The following is a 12,500-nucleotide window of genomic DNA, read 5'->3' as shown; positions in this document are numbered from 1 at the left end:
AATATCTAATTACGGATATGAAAATTTTCGCCGCCGGAGGTAACGGCCGCGTTTGAGATCGGAGGTGACGACCGCGGTTGAGACCGGAGGTAACGACGGCGCGTAAGCGGGACCGTAGGTAGGCGATCGACGACGGCGAGCCGGATAACGTCGTCGGAGTCGAGTAAGTAGCGAAGGTAAGCGACAATACAAACAATTATAAAGGGCTCGTTAATGCTAAGCAAAAATAATATGATAAACAGCCAAGGCAAATTTTCTCAATAGCATTATAATTAATTAGGTAAACATTATATAATTATAAACGCGACTAATAGCACTGTGTTGGAGAAACGTTTCGACTATACTTAGTCATCTTCAGTCATAATACATTACCAATATGTATGAACTTAAAACATGAATGAAAGGATGGACACGAAAATATAATTAAACAGTTGAACAAGATGACCATTGAACAACCATAAAACAGCTCATTGCGTATCAAATTATGTCATAATAAATAAAAACGTAAACCAATCAATAGTGTAATCAAATTAATAATAAAATGAAAAATAATGAAATATTTTCGTAAGTCGGTTTTCATATTAAAATAAATTTATAAGATTAAAAACGACGGAAACCGTCGTTACGAATAACATAAACTGGTATGCGTATTGCAGAAAACTGTAAACTTATATTTTATGTTAATAGCAGATCTTAAAACACAATATTAAAAGGAGCAACAACACACAGAGTATTCGACAAAGCGCTAGAGACAATTGTGTAACGTACGGTAGTCAGAGGCAGAATGAGCGAGACGACTTATTTTCCGTTAGTCATTTTCGACAAAATGTCGAAAGTAAGCGAGATGAGAATTAAACGTAATAGCGCAATCTTATATATATACATATATATATATATATATATATATATATATATATATATGTATATGTATGTATGTATGTATGTATGTATGTATGTATGTATGTATGTATGTATGTATGTATGTATGCATGCATGCATGCATGCATGCATGCATGCATGTATGTATGTATGTATGTATGTATGTATGTATGTATGTATGTATATATATCAGGCCGAGGCTGACCGTAGGACTCGGCCGGAGGTAACGACGGCGTCGAGCGGGGCCGGAGGCGACGACCGCGAGCGCGGCCGGAGGTGACGACCGCGTACGCGGCCGGAGGTGACGACCGCGTACGCGGCCGGAGGTAACGACGGCTTCGAGCGAGGCCGGAGGTGTCGACGGCGTCGAGCGAGGCCGGAGGTGACGACCGCGAGCGCGGCCGGAGGTATCGTCGGCGCCCGAACGAGGCCGGAGGCACCGACGACGTCGAGCGGGACCGGAGGTACCTCCGACGTCCCGAGCGCCGCCGGAGGTAACGACCGTGCTCGCCGCGCCCGAGCGGCTAAGTCCCTCGGGCGTCGAGATCTCGCCCGTTTCGCCCGTATACCGCCGTGCTATTCACCGTGCGTCGCCGACCGCCTGGCCGGCCGGTTGGGTATTATAAGAGGTGCGGTGCGCTCGACGAGTCGAGCGACAGGGACGATGGTTCGAGCGCGTCTTTCGCGTCTCGTGCGTTCCGTACGAGTATCCCGAGGCTCGAAACGTTAAATGTGAAACACGGAACAATGATTTGTGATCGTATCGCGGGCGACTCTGCGTCGCGTCTTCGGCTACAGTCCCGAAGGCCTTCGCGAGTCGACCGAGACCGGAGGTAACGACCGTGCTCGCCGCTCCCGAGCGGCTAAGTCCCTCGGGCGTCGAGATCTCGGCCGCTTCGCCCGTATACCGCCGTGCTATTCACCGTGCGTCGCCGACCGCCTGGCCGCACGGTTGGGTATTATAAGAGGTGCGGTGCGCTCGGCGAGCCGAGCGACACGAACGAGCGCGTCCTTCGCGTCTCGTGCGTTCCGTAAGAGTCTCCCGAAGCTCGGAACGTCAAATGGTGAAACACGGACCATGATTTGATCGTATCGCGGGCGACTATGCGTCACCTCGTCGATACTCGACTCTCGAAGCGGGGTGCTCCGGGGCGGCGGCGACGTCGACGACGACGGCGACGAAGCCGTACACGCTCGAGCCCTTACGTACAGAGCGCGCTGGCACTTTTTCCCTTCCGTTTCTTTTTTCAGGTACGCAACGCACATTTTTCAAACACAGCATTGCCACGAGTCGGTGTCGCAAGACCGAATGGCTCTTATGTGGCGCGCACACGTAGTGTTGGCCGCGCGATCGTCCCGCGTTCTTAGACGAACGTGTCCGGACGCATCGTCGCGCTTACCGAACATCAACTCCACGGAGACTAGTGGCGGAAGGTGAGCGGTCTCGCGCCGCTCTCTCTTCCCGCTTACTTGTACACCGTAGCGAAATTATATTCAAACGCAAGGTTCCGAGATGACCGATGTGCATCGCGCACAGTCGATCTAACGTCGGGGCTGAACGGCGCTTTACACACGCCGTTCGTATATGGGAGAATGAGAAAACTTGAAATGACACGAAATGAAATTGACAGAAGAAGTGTAACGACAGAAGAGAAAAATGAGAGAGTGTCGCCGACCGGCTCGCAAGACGCCGGCGGCGGAGTAACGACACCTCCGAGCAGCAGCGATGGCGAAGCTTTCGCCCGCCCGCCCGCTCGCTCGCTCGCTCGCTCGCCCGTTCGTACGCTCGTTTCGATCTTCCGCGGGGCGCGCGCTCACCGAGCGCGCGTTCTCGGAGTCGACGACGCGGACGACGACGAGCTAGTGCCTCGCCGCTCACGCAGCGCGCGCACGCACGTAGTAGCTCCCTGGTTGATCCTGCCAGTAGTCATATGCTTGTCTCAAAGATTAAGCCATGCATGTCTCAGTGCATGCCGAATTAAGGTGAAACCGCGAATGGCTCATTAAATCAGTTATGGTTCATTAGATTGTACCAACATTTACTTGGATAACTGTGGTAATTCTAGAGCTAATACATGCAAAACAGAGTCCCGACCAGTGATGGAAGGGACGCTTTTATTAGATCAAAACCAATCGGTGGCGCGCGGTCTCCGTTGCGTCCACCGTTTACTTTGGTGACTCTGAATAACTTTGTGCTGATCGCACGGTCCTAGCACCGGCGACGCATCTTTCAAATGTCTGCCTTATCAACTGTCGATGGTAGGTTCTGCGCCTACCATGGTTGTAACGGGTAACGGGGAATCAGGGTTCGATTCCGGAGAGGGAGCCTGAGAAACGGCTACCACATCCAAGGAAGGCAGCAGGCGCGCAAATTACCCACTCCCGGCACGGGGAGGTAGTGACGAAAAATAACGATACGGGACTCATCCGAGGCCCCGTAATCGGAATGAGTACACTTTAAATCCTTTAACGAGGATCCATTGGAGGGCAAGTCTGGTGCCAGCAGCCGCGGTAATTCCAGCTCCAATAGCGTATATTAAAGTTGTTGCGGTTAAAAAGCTCGTAGTTGAATCTGTGTCGCACACCGTCGGTTCACCGCTCGCGGTGTCTAACTGGCGTGATGTGGGACGTCCTACCGGTGGGCTTAGCCTCGCGAGGGGCGGCCCAACTAATATCCCGTCGCGGTGCTCTTTACTGAGTGTCGAGTCGGGCCGGTACGTTTACTTTGAACAAATTAGAGTGCTTAAAGCAGGCTATCCTCGCCTGAATACTGCGTGCATGGAATAATGGAATAGGACCTCGGTTCTATTTTGTTGGTTTTCGGAACCCCGAGGTAATGATTAATAGGGACAGATGGGGGCATTCGTATTGCGACGTTAGAGGTGAAATTCTTGGATCGTCGCAAGACGGACAGAAGCGAAAGCATTTGCCAAAAATGTTTTCATTAATCAAGAACGAAAGTTAGAGGTTCGAAGGCGATCAGATACCGCCCTAGTTCTAACCATAAACGATGCCAGCTAGCGATCCGCCGAAGTTCCTCCGATGACTCGGCGGGCAGCTTCCGGGAAACCAAAGCTTTTGGGTTCCGGGGGAAGTATGGTTGCAAAGCTGAAACTTAAAGGAATTGACGGAAGGGCACCACCAGGAGTGGAGCCTGCGGCTTAATTTGACTCAACACGGGAAACCTCACCAGTAGGCCTATTCTGTAACTCGTTAAAAAGATAGCGACAACTATCGTTAAGTTACCGTTATCGAAATTCGTCGCTTGCGCTAGCGACGGCCTAGTGAAATTGGTATTCTGTAACTGAAGGAAGCGAGGCTAGTCGTTACATGACATTGTTAACGATGTCGATAGCGACGTCAATGCGTTCTTAAAAACATCATGAAAATTTTGCTTGTTGACCAATGAAACGTCGCGTATTCCACTGTGTCTGGGAAAATACACACATGGCACTCTTAACCATAACCTTATTTCGGTGTATATTTTTGTAAAGCAGGGTCTATGACAAAGGACTAGAATACGAACGAAAAGGAAAATAACGGAAGAATCCAAAACGAAGAATTAGAGAAGATAGAGTGTCTATGAAGTTATTAAGAAAACAAGAAGAATAATAGAAGAAATAAGAGGGAGGCAGGGTATCAACCTTGCAAAGATAAGAGCTATACGTGTCATATATCTGCATAAGATTAAACACATTAAACCTCCAAAAAAAAAAAAAAAATATTCTTGTAAAGTGGAAACTGTGCAATTACACGAAGTTTTTCTTAAACTTGTTCTTAGGTTTACGAGAAAATGTAAGTATAACAGTCAATAGTAAATTGAGTTTTATTTGCAATAAATAAATAAATTCTAAAATTGGATGCTTGTAAAGTAGAAGCTGAATAGATCGAAATACGTGTTTAAGATTACATTTTTGTGAAAGGTCACAACCATCAGCAAAAAAAGCGAGACAAGGGCGAGCAACAAAAGAACAATTGGAGGCAATGGTGGATTATTTTGTTATTAATCCTCATGTTGCAACCGGCAAATTTATATCGTTGCAAGGGCAAGCTGATCTTCAAGGAAGTTGGGAGGAACTGGCCAGCCAACTAAATGCAATGTCCAAAAGTGGCAAGGAGAAAGATGTTGCTTCTTGGAAAACTGTAAGTATATATTTACAAATAATTGAACATGTAATTCTGCAAAAATGAGAGTTGTCAAATATGTATGTGTTTATTGCAGACATGGAGGGACAGCAAAACGAAAGTTTCAGAAAAGATCTCGAAACTTCGCGCCGCTCGTGCACAAACAGGCAATAGGCCAGTTGAAAATCATCTCACGGAGATGGACAAAAAAATTCTGGGGATTATTGGCTACGATTTTGTTGAGGGAGTTAATAATTCCATCGATAGCTTTCCTGAAGAACAGGTGATGCAGCAAACAATAATTAAAATTACCAAACGTCGAAGGAATGCCTATATCGGTCTGCAGTAATTTGCAATGATTTTTGGTACCTAATAATAATTTTTGTATGAATTTGCAGGAGTTTGCTAATGAGGTACTGGCAGCAGGAAACTCAGAGATTCTTGATAGGGCACCTATTGTCATCTCGTGTCGTGCCGAAAATGAAAATGCAATAATTTTCAACGAAGACAATCCCACGACTTCTGAAGAATTGGTTTATGATGCCGGTAATTATTTCATGATAAAATAACGTCCATGTGAGGTTAAATAGTGTTATAATTCATATTTAGATTTACTTTTTCAAATTACAAGTTATCGCTGAGTTTCTAACTAACTTCTCCTATTGAAGCAACAAAATAACCAACTAGAAACACGGCGATATCTGGAAATGTAAAAAGTCAGAAAAGCAAAGTAACGAAGAAGCTTGAAATTTGTATATACCATGTTGTACAGAGAAACTTTAACTTTTTTGTAGGAGGTAATGACGATGTCTACAATAATGCACCGGAGGAAATAGAAAATACACCACCTGTTCCTACTCCTATAAAAAAAATTGCAAGAAGAAAAAGTGAGTATAACTCAATCAGGAAACAATTGACGTAAAATAAAAATAAAATTGTTTTTACAACACATGTATGAAAACGCGATTTTTTGTGACATTTGGACTTGCTAAATCGCAATTTTTATCCGTGCATTAGTTGCGAAAAATACGGTGTGTATCTTGTGCGAAATAGCTTTTCTACTCATGTGATTGCCGTCTTATTATTGCCGTTCTATTATTAATTATAGTAAGATCAATGATTAATAATAATAATAAAATAACTATTAATGTAAAATAAATATTAAATTAATATTGAGTAAATATTAAATATATTTTTCTTTATCTTTATTTCAAATGATTAATTAATATAAAGTAAATGTGTTCGGTTAATGTGACATAAATATACATTTATTTATGTCACATTATTAAATAAACATTTATAGGATTATTAATTATAATGATTAATTAATATAAAATATTGAATAAACGTTTAATAAAATTTTTTTTATTCATTATTTTAAATGACTAGTTAACGACATGTAAATACAAGTTCTTTGGATAAACAAATTGTTTTATAATCAACATATTACTGTACGTCTTTATTATTTATTTAAGGAATTAGTACCGAGAGAATTGGCGTTCAATTCTCAGAAGCCAGAGAAGTATTTCAGGCGATCGAGGCGCAAAATGCTAATACGATGAATGTGAGTTGTAATTATTCGCTATTGTCACCTTTTTATAAATGTATATTTATTTGAGGCATTTTCATTAAATTAATTATCGCATTTGAATGTAAAACAGGTTTTAGCCCAAAGTACGCAATTGCAGGCGGAAGCAGCATCTAAGCTTGCAGATGCTGCTTTAATGATGGCAGAAAACGATAAGAGGAGGAATGACATTTTTGAAAGGATGGTCGAATATGATCGCGTACGAAATGTCTTGCTCGATAGTCTCACTAGAATTCTAGAAACTTCGCTTTCAAGAAAGTCATGATAAATAGTAGATTAATAGTCGTAGATGATAGATAGCACATAGTCATAGTATTGTCAGTATTACTATTTTATTAATATAATACAATGTTTATTAAAAGTTACAAAAGTTTAATACTATAATGTTTAATACTATAATGTTTATTAAAAGTTACAAAAGTTTATATGATTTAGACAATAAAATATATGTACAATTATGTGATAATATTATCAGCTAAATAAAATGATCAAAAATTAACATCACTTGTATTTGATTTTGTTATTTCATACATTTAGTTGGCATTCGCATTACCGTCGGGAAGGTGTTCATATCGTTCGCGCATTAATTGACTCTGAATGCGCTGCGCTAGGGCACGAGGGCCTTGTCTAATATTTTCATCACCTTGATCATTGTCTCGTATTTGTACATTATTATTATTGACACCATCATCAACGGCATCGTAGTAGTCGGCTGCAGGAAGGCGATGATAAAGTCGCATATTATGCAATACAGCACAGGCATTCACGATATGTCCAGCAAACGTCGGATCGTACATCAATACGCGTTGATACGATAAACATCTCCACATACCCTTGAAACAACCGAAAAATCGCTCCACTACATTTCTTGCTTTACACAAGTCCCTCGTGTATTCGAATTGCCGAGTTCCTTCAGGGTAATGTGGCAAGGGCGTCATGAGCCACGGTTCCAACGGATATCCAGCATCACCTGTAAAAAATGTACATTTAAGATATAAAAATATATCTTAAACTCTTGTCTAAAAAGATGTTTGTCTATATTTGCAACAAACTGCGTAAATTCCTTATAAAATAAAATATTTTTATTTATTCATTAATATTTATAAATCTAATTTCTATTTCTTCACATTAGTGAAGACGAACATTAGTGAAACGAGCAATTCTTCAAAGAATTTTCAGTACAAAACAAAGTACACAATTTTTGTATAAAAATTGTAAAATAAATTATAAGAGATACACAATAAAATTAACTGTATACCATTTACTGTATACATTATTCATTTATATACATAATTAATATATTTATTATTATATAATAATTAGTTTTTCATATATAATATACCTATAAAATATTTTAACTTTAGATTATAATTTTATTATTCAGTATTGCTACTAAAATATAGTAATATATTGAGAAGAGATATTTTAATTAATATAAGTCATTTAACTAATGTTTAAACAAACTTATCCTATTTTTTTTATCACAGCTATTTACCAATTAACCAAGTTCGACGCTCGCCTCTGTCGTAATGAAATTGCATAGCTCGACGGATTGGAGAAGTGCTCCAAATGTATGCATCGTTTCTTGCTCCTGGCCACCTTGCATTGATATTCAATATTTTCATATCTGTATCAACTATCTGAAAGTACATACATAATTATGTTACAGACAGAATAAAAGTGTCCCACAGTAATACATACACATGTCAAGTTACTCACGGCTTGCACATTCAACGAGTGATTCCCATGATGATTTACAAATGCTTCTTCGTGTTCAGATGGCCCCAAAATGTTAACAAAGGTACAATCAATTGCTCCAATTGTTCCCTCAAATGGTTGTGGTGCATTTGCGAATTTGGCACGCGCCGCCTGGCGTTCTTCCCGAGTCATCGGAAATTGTACCCATCGACGTAAGAGTCGCTGATTAATCGAAGCTGTCACTGCGTGGAGACATCGACTAACTGTTGGCTGACTTACGTTAAAGTTGAATTGATCTCCCGTTGGCCTTTGATAACTGCCATGCGCATAAAACTGAACTGCTATCAACGTCTACAAAATAATATAGTATAACACACAAAAATAGTTTCAGTTTTCAGTTAGTACATGTTAATAAAAAAACATTGTCACACAAGAAGAGAATTACCTGTATTTCCGGAGATATACCAGTAGAACGTTGGCGAATCAAATCAGGCCTTATCAAATTTGTTATTTCCAATGCAAGATCTGGACTAATGCGAAAAATGTTCATAAACTCGTTACGAGGGAGATCAAATGGATTCTGTGCGTCTCGCAATACTCTCCGCTCTACGCGCCTTTCCATCTGTCGTACTCTTTCTCGTAGAATCATAAGTTCCCAAGCGAGAAATCCGACAGCCATTATTATGTTCCTTGAAATATATATTGTTAGAGCATGGTAATACTTAACGAAATGGTGTTACAAAGATTGTAACGTGCTGGACAAACAACCTTCATATTTTACTGTTAATAATTCAAGAGACATATGAATAAGGTTAAATTGATTCAAATTTACTTACCCTTGCTTTTCTTTTTTTTTTTAAATTTTCTCCAAAACACAAACCACCATAAGAAAAATACGGGGGTTTTTCAAGGTTAGTTTCGTCCGGAGCAGTCCGAAGACGAAAACTAAACGTGCTCAACCTAACCTCTAATCTCCAACGAATATGAGAAAAGTACGCACAGTTTGATGGTTACGCACGCTATCGAGCCTCGTTACACGTTAACGAGGGGTCCCGAACCCCTCGCTTCGGTAATCGCCGCTATCGACTAATTTCGTTAACTTACCGACTGCGATACCGACAAAATTCGTTACCACGACTTACAGAATATCATTTCTCGCTACCGCGTCGCTTCGGTAACTTAACGAACCGAAACCCGTCGTTAACCGTCTTAACGAGTTACAGAATAGGCCTACAGGCCCAGACACCGGAAGGATTGACAGATTGATAGCTCTTTCTTGATTCGGTGGGTGGTGGTGCATGGCCGTTCTTAGTTGGTGGAGCGATTTGTCTGGTTAATTCCGATAACGAACGAGACTCTAGCCTGCTAAATAGGCGTACCTTATGGTATCTTGAAGGCCCCCGGCTTCGGCCGGCGGGTTTTTACTACCAACGTACAAACAAATCTTCTTAGAGGGACAGGCGGCTTCTAGCCGCACGAGATTGAGCAATAACAGGTCTGTGATGCCCTTAGATGTTCTGGGCCGCACGCGCGCTACACTGAAGGAATCAGCGTGTGTTCCCTGGCCGAAAGGCCCGGGTAACCCGCTGAACCTCCTTCGTGCTAGGGATTGGGGCTTGCAATTGTTCCCCATGAACGAGGAATTCCCAGTAAGCGCGAGTCATAAGCTCGCGTTGATTACGTCCCTGCCCTTTGTACACACCGCCCGTCGCTACTACCGATTGAATGATTTAGTGAGGTCTTCGGACTGGTGCGCGGCAATGCGTCGGCATTGCCGATGTTGCCGGGAAGATGACCAAACTTGATCATTTAGAGGAAGTAAAAGTCGTAACAAGGTTTCCGTAGGTGAACCTGCGGAAGGATCATTAACGTTATTAACGGAGGTCCCCCTTGCTCACCGCTTCTTGCCCCTTAGGGGTAAGCGCGGCGCGGGCCGGGTCGGCGACTGGAGTAAAGAATGGGAGAGAGACAAATTGGAGAAATGGAATTGACGGTAGTACGAGAGGAGCGTCGTTGGCGCGCGCGCGCGCTTGCGCGCGCGCGCGCGCCCTCCGGGCGGCGCTACCACTCGCGGCTCGGCTGTGCCGCCGAGACTCTCTCGCCTCTGCGCCGCGCAAGTCGCGCGAACGCGGGACGGTCGATCGAGAGATCGGCGCACACGCCGCCGAATAACATTTGTTGCGATACGACGCGGGGATACCACGACGCGCGCAACACCGAGGTGAGGTGTGCGCGCGTGCCGTTGTCGCGTCGGAGCGCGAACGCTTTGGGGCCAATTCTCTTTCTCCCCCTCGGGACGTGTCGTCCCGTTGTCGCGTAGAAGAGAGAGAGGAGGCGACCATTGTGCCTTCGCGTACGCACGAGGCGAGCGATACAGGAGCGAGGCCGCGCCGTCGCGCGCGCGCCTACCGGTGGTAACCTGAGAGCGCGCAGGAGACGTGCCCGCCGCCGCGCGCGCTACGCGCGCAGAGCGGTGTGCCGTTTTGGCGCGCTAGAGGGGCGAGCGCGTCGCGCTCCCGCCCGATGGTTTTTCAAAGACTTTCGCCCCGGCTCTCGGCGTCGTCTCACCCTCCCTCGGCTCTCGGAAGAGAGCTCGAGAGTGAGAGAGTTGGGAAGGGAAGACGCTCGAGAAGACGCTCCGTTCGCTCTCGACGGCAAATTCGTCGCGTGTAATCCCCGCCCGTTGTGCCGTAGCCCCCGTAAACGGGGCGGCGGTCCGCGCGTGCTCGGACGCGCGGCCAGGCTGATCGAAGGGCCACCCTCCTCTTCCTCGATCCCGAACCGGTTAGGTCTCGGGTAGAGGGAGAGATGAAGATGCATACGGAAAGTATTTGAAAGCTCTGCGTTCGCAAGAACGCGGATAAGAGAACGATTACCCTGAACGGTGGATCACTTGGCTCGTGGGTCGATGAAGAACGCAGCTAATTGCGCGTCAACTTGTGAACTGCAGGACACATGAACATCGACATTTCGAACGCACATTGCGGTCCACGGATACAATTCCCGGACCACGCCTGGCTGAGGGTCGTTTTAGCACCAACAAACTGCTTGCGCACTTTACTGAGCGTACGAGCGATCGCTGGACGTTCGCCCGCAGGAGGCTGCGCGCACGACGCAAGAACGCGCGGTAGGCAAGAGCCGAAGAGGCGACGAGGAACGGATCGAGAGCGAACGCCTCTCCTCCTCTCTCGCTCTCTCTCGGTCTTCCGCCGCGTGGCGTCCGCGCTCGCGCGCCCCGGGCGTCGTCTGAAATGAAATGGGAGAACGTGACGGAAGCACTTCGCGTGCCCGACACGCGAGACACGCCAAACACGCACACACGCACACGCGTGTGGGAAGAGACGCGCGTTTACTCTCGCGCGTGCGCCCACCCCGCGGGAGGGTGTCCGCCTCGCGCCGCCGTCCGGAGACACAAGGGGGGGAATCTATCCCCAATATCGGTCTCTCGGAGCTGGTGCGCGCTCGACGACGGACTCCTCTCGGAACACAGACGGGGTGTTAAGCGCATCGTTACGCTGGAAGAGTAGTCGCGGCGCGCGTTCTCTTCGTCGAGGTGACGCGGAGCAGCGGCAGCAGCGGCGAGACGCTCGCTCGCTCGCTCGCTCTCTCGACACCGGTGTTGGATCGCGGCGGAGCACGGGCCGATCGCGTGTCCGAGTCCACGAAGTACGTGTATATAACATGTGGGGACCGGCACGCTCGGTCGTTGTTTACCCGTCTGCCGTCGCATCCGTGTCGGATTAACGTTTGCGGATTCTCTCTGATACCACGTCTGTATGACGCGCACGCGAGGAGGATCATGGGACGCGGGAGGAGGCGGCGGCCGTGTCCGTGCGCGTCTCTCTCTCCACGCACACGCGCGCACGCGGTGTGTCGGAGATCGAGAGACGCGTGGCGTGGCACCCCCCCTCTCTATCTCTCTCTGCGTTTCCCGTGACGTCTCGTCGTCGTCGTCGTCGACAGACAGAGCGCGATAGACGACCTCAGAGCAGGCGAGATCACCCGCTGAATTTAAGCATATTACTAAGCGGAGGAAAAGAAACTAACCAGGATTTCCTTAGTAGCGGCGAGCGAACAGGAAAGAGCCCAGCACCGAATCCCGCGGTTCCGCCGCTGGGAAATGTGGTGTTCGGGAGGGTCCGTTTATCCCGAGGTGCCGCGTCGCGTCCAAGTCCATCTTGAATGGGGCCACTTACCCGCAGAGGGTGCC

The 12,500-nt window shown here is 46.0% G+C and overlaps 2 protein-coding genes and 2 non-coding genes across 4 annotated transcripts in view; 3 read left to right on the top strand and 1 right to left on the bottom strand.

Annotated features, from left to right (window-relative positions):
* The first annotated feature begins 4,128 nt into the window (after positions 1-4,128).
* On the top strand, positions 4,129-6,983 carry LOC118648576. The gene is made up of 7 exons (XM_036294915.1): positions 4,129-4,674; positions 4,803-5,022; positions 5,102-5,287; positions 5,403-5,550; positions 5,799-5,891; positions 6,480-6,568; positions 6,666-6,983. Coding segments are annotated over exons 1-7 (930 nt in total). The 5' UTR covers positions 4,129-4,672; the 3' UTR covers positions 6,858-6,983.
* A 64-nt stretch (positions 6,984-7,047) lies between these two features.
* Positions 7,048-9,496, bottom strand: LOC118648575 (putative nuclease HARBI1). The gene is made up of 5 exons (XM_036294914.1): positions 9,127-9,496; positions 8,736-8,979; positions 8,312-8,641; positions 8,088-8,232; positions 7,048-7,562 (listed from the first exon to the last, which is right to left on the bottom strand). Exons 2-5 carry the CDS (start codon positions 8,967-8,969, stop codon positions 7,126-7,128), a joined length of 1,146 nt encoding a protein of 381 aa, XP_036150807.1. The 5' UTR covers positions 8,970-8,979; positions 9,127-9,496; the 3' UTR covers positions 7,048-7,125.
* Positions 9,497-11,163: 1,667 nt separating this feature from the next.
* LOC118648588 lies at positions 11,164-11,318 on the top strand. Its single transcript, XR_004965341.1, has one exon. It is a non-coding gene; the product is annotated as a 5.8S ribosomal RNA (ribosomal RNA).
* A 950-nt stretch (positions 11,319-12,268) lies between these two features.
* LOC118648586 overlaps positions 12,269-12,500 on the top strand; it is a 4,210-nt gene continuing 3,978 nt past the window's right edge. Inside the window, exon 1 of the ribosomal RNA XR_004965339.1 lies at positions 12,269-12,500. This exon is cut by the window's right edge and continues 3,978 nt beyond it. This is a non-coding gene — a ribosomal RNA (large subunit ribosomal RNA).

This window comes from Monomorium pharaonis, unplaced genomic scaffold, assembly GCF_013373865.1.
Source record: "Monomorium pharaonis isolate MP-MQ-018 unplaced genomic scaffold, ASM1337386v2 scaffold_526, whole genome shotgun sequence".
Lineage (NCBI taxonomy): Eukaryota > Metazoa > Arthropoda > Insecta > Hymenoptera > Formicidae > Monomorium > Monomorium pharaonis.
Note: the sequence above shows the minus strand (reverse complement) of the source record. Positions and strands in the feature narration are given on the sequence as shown.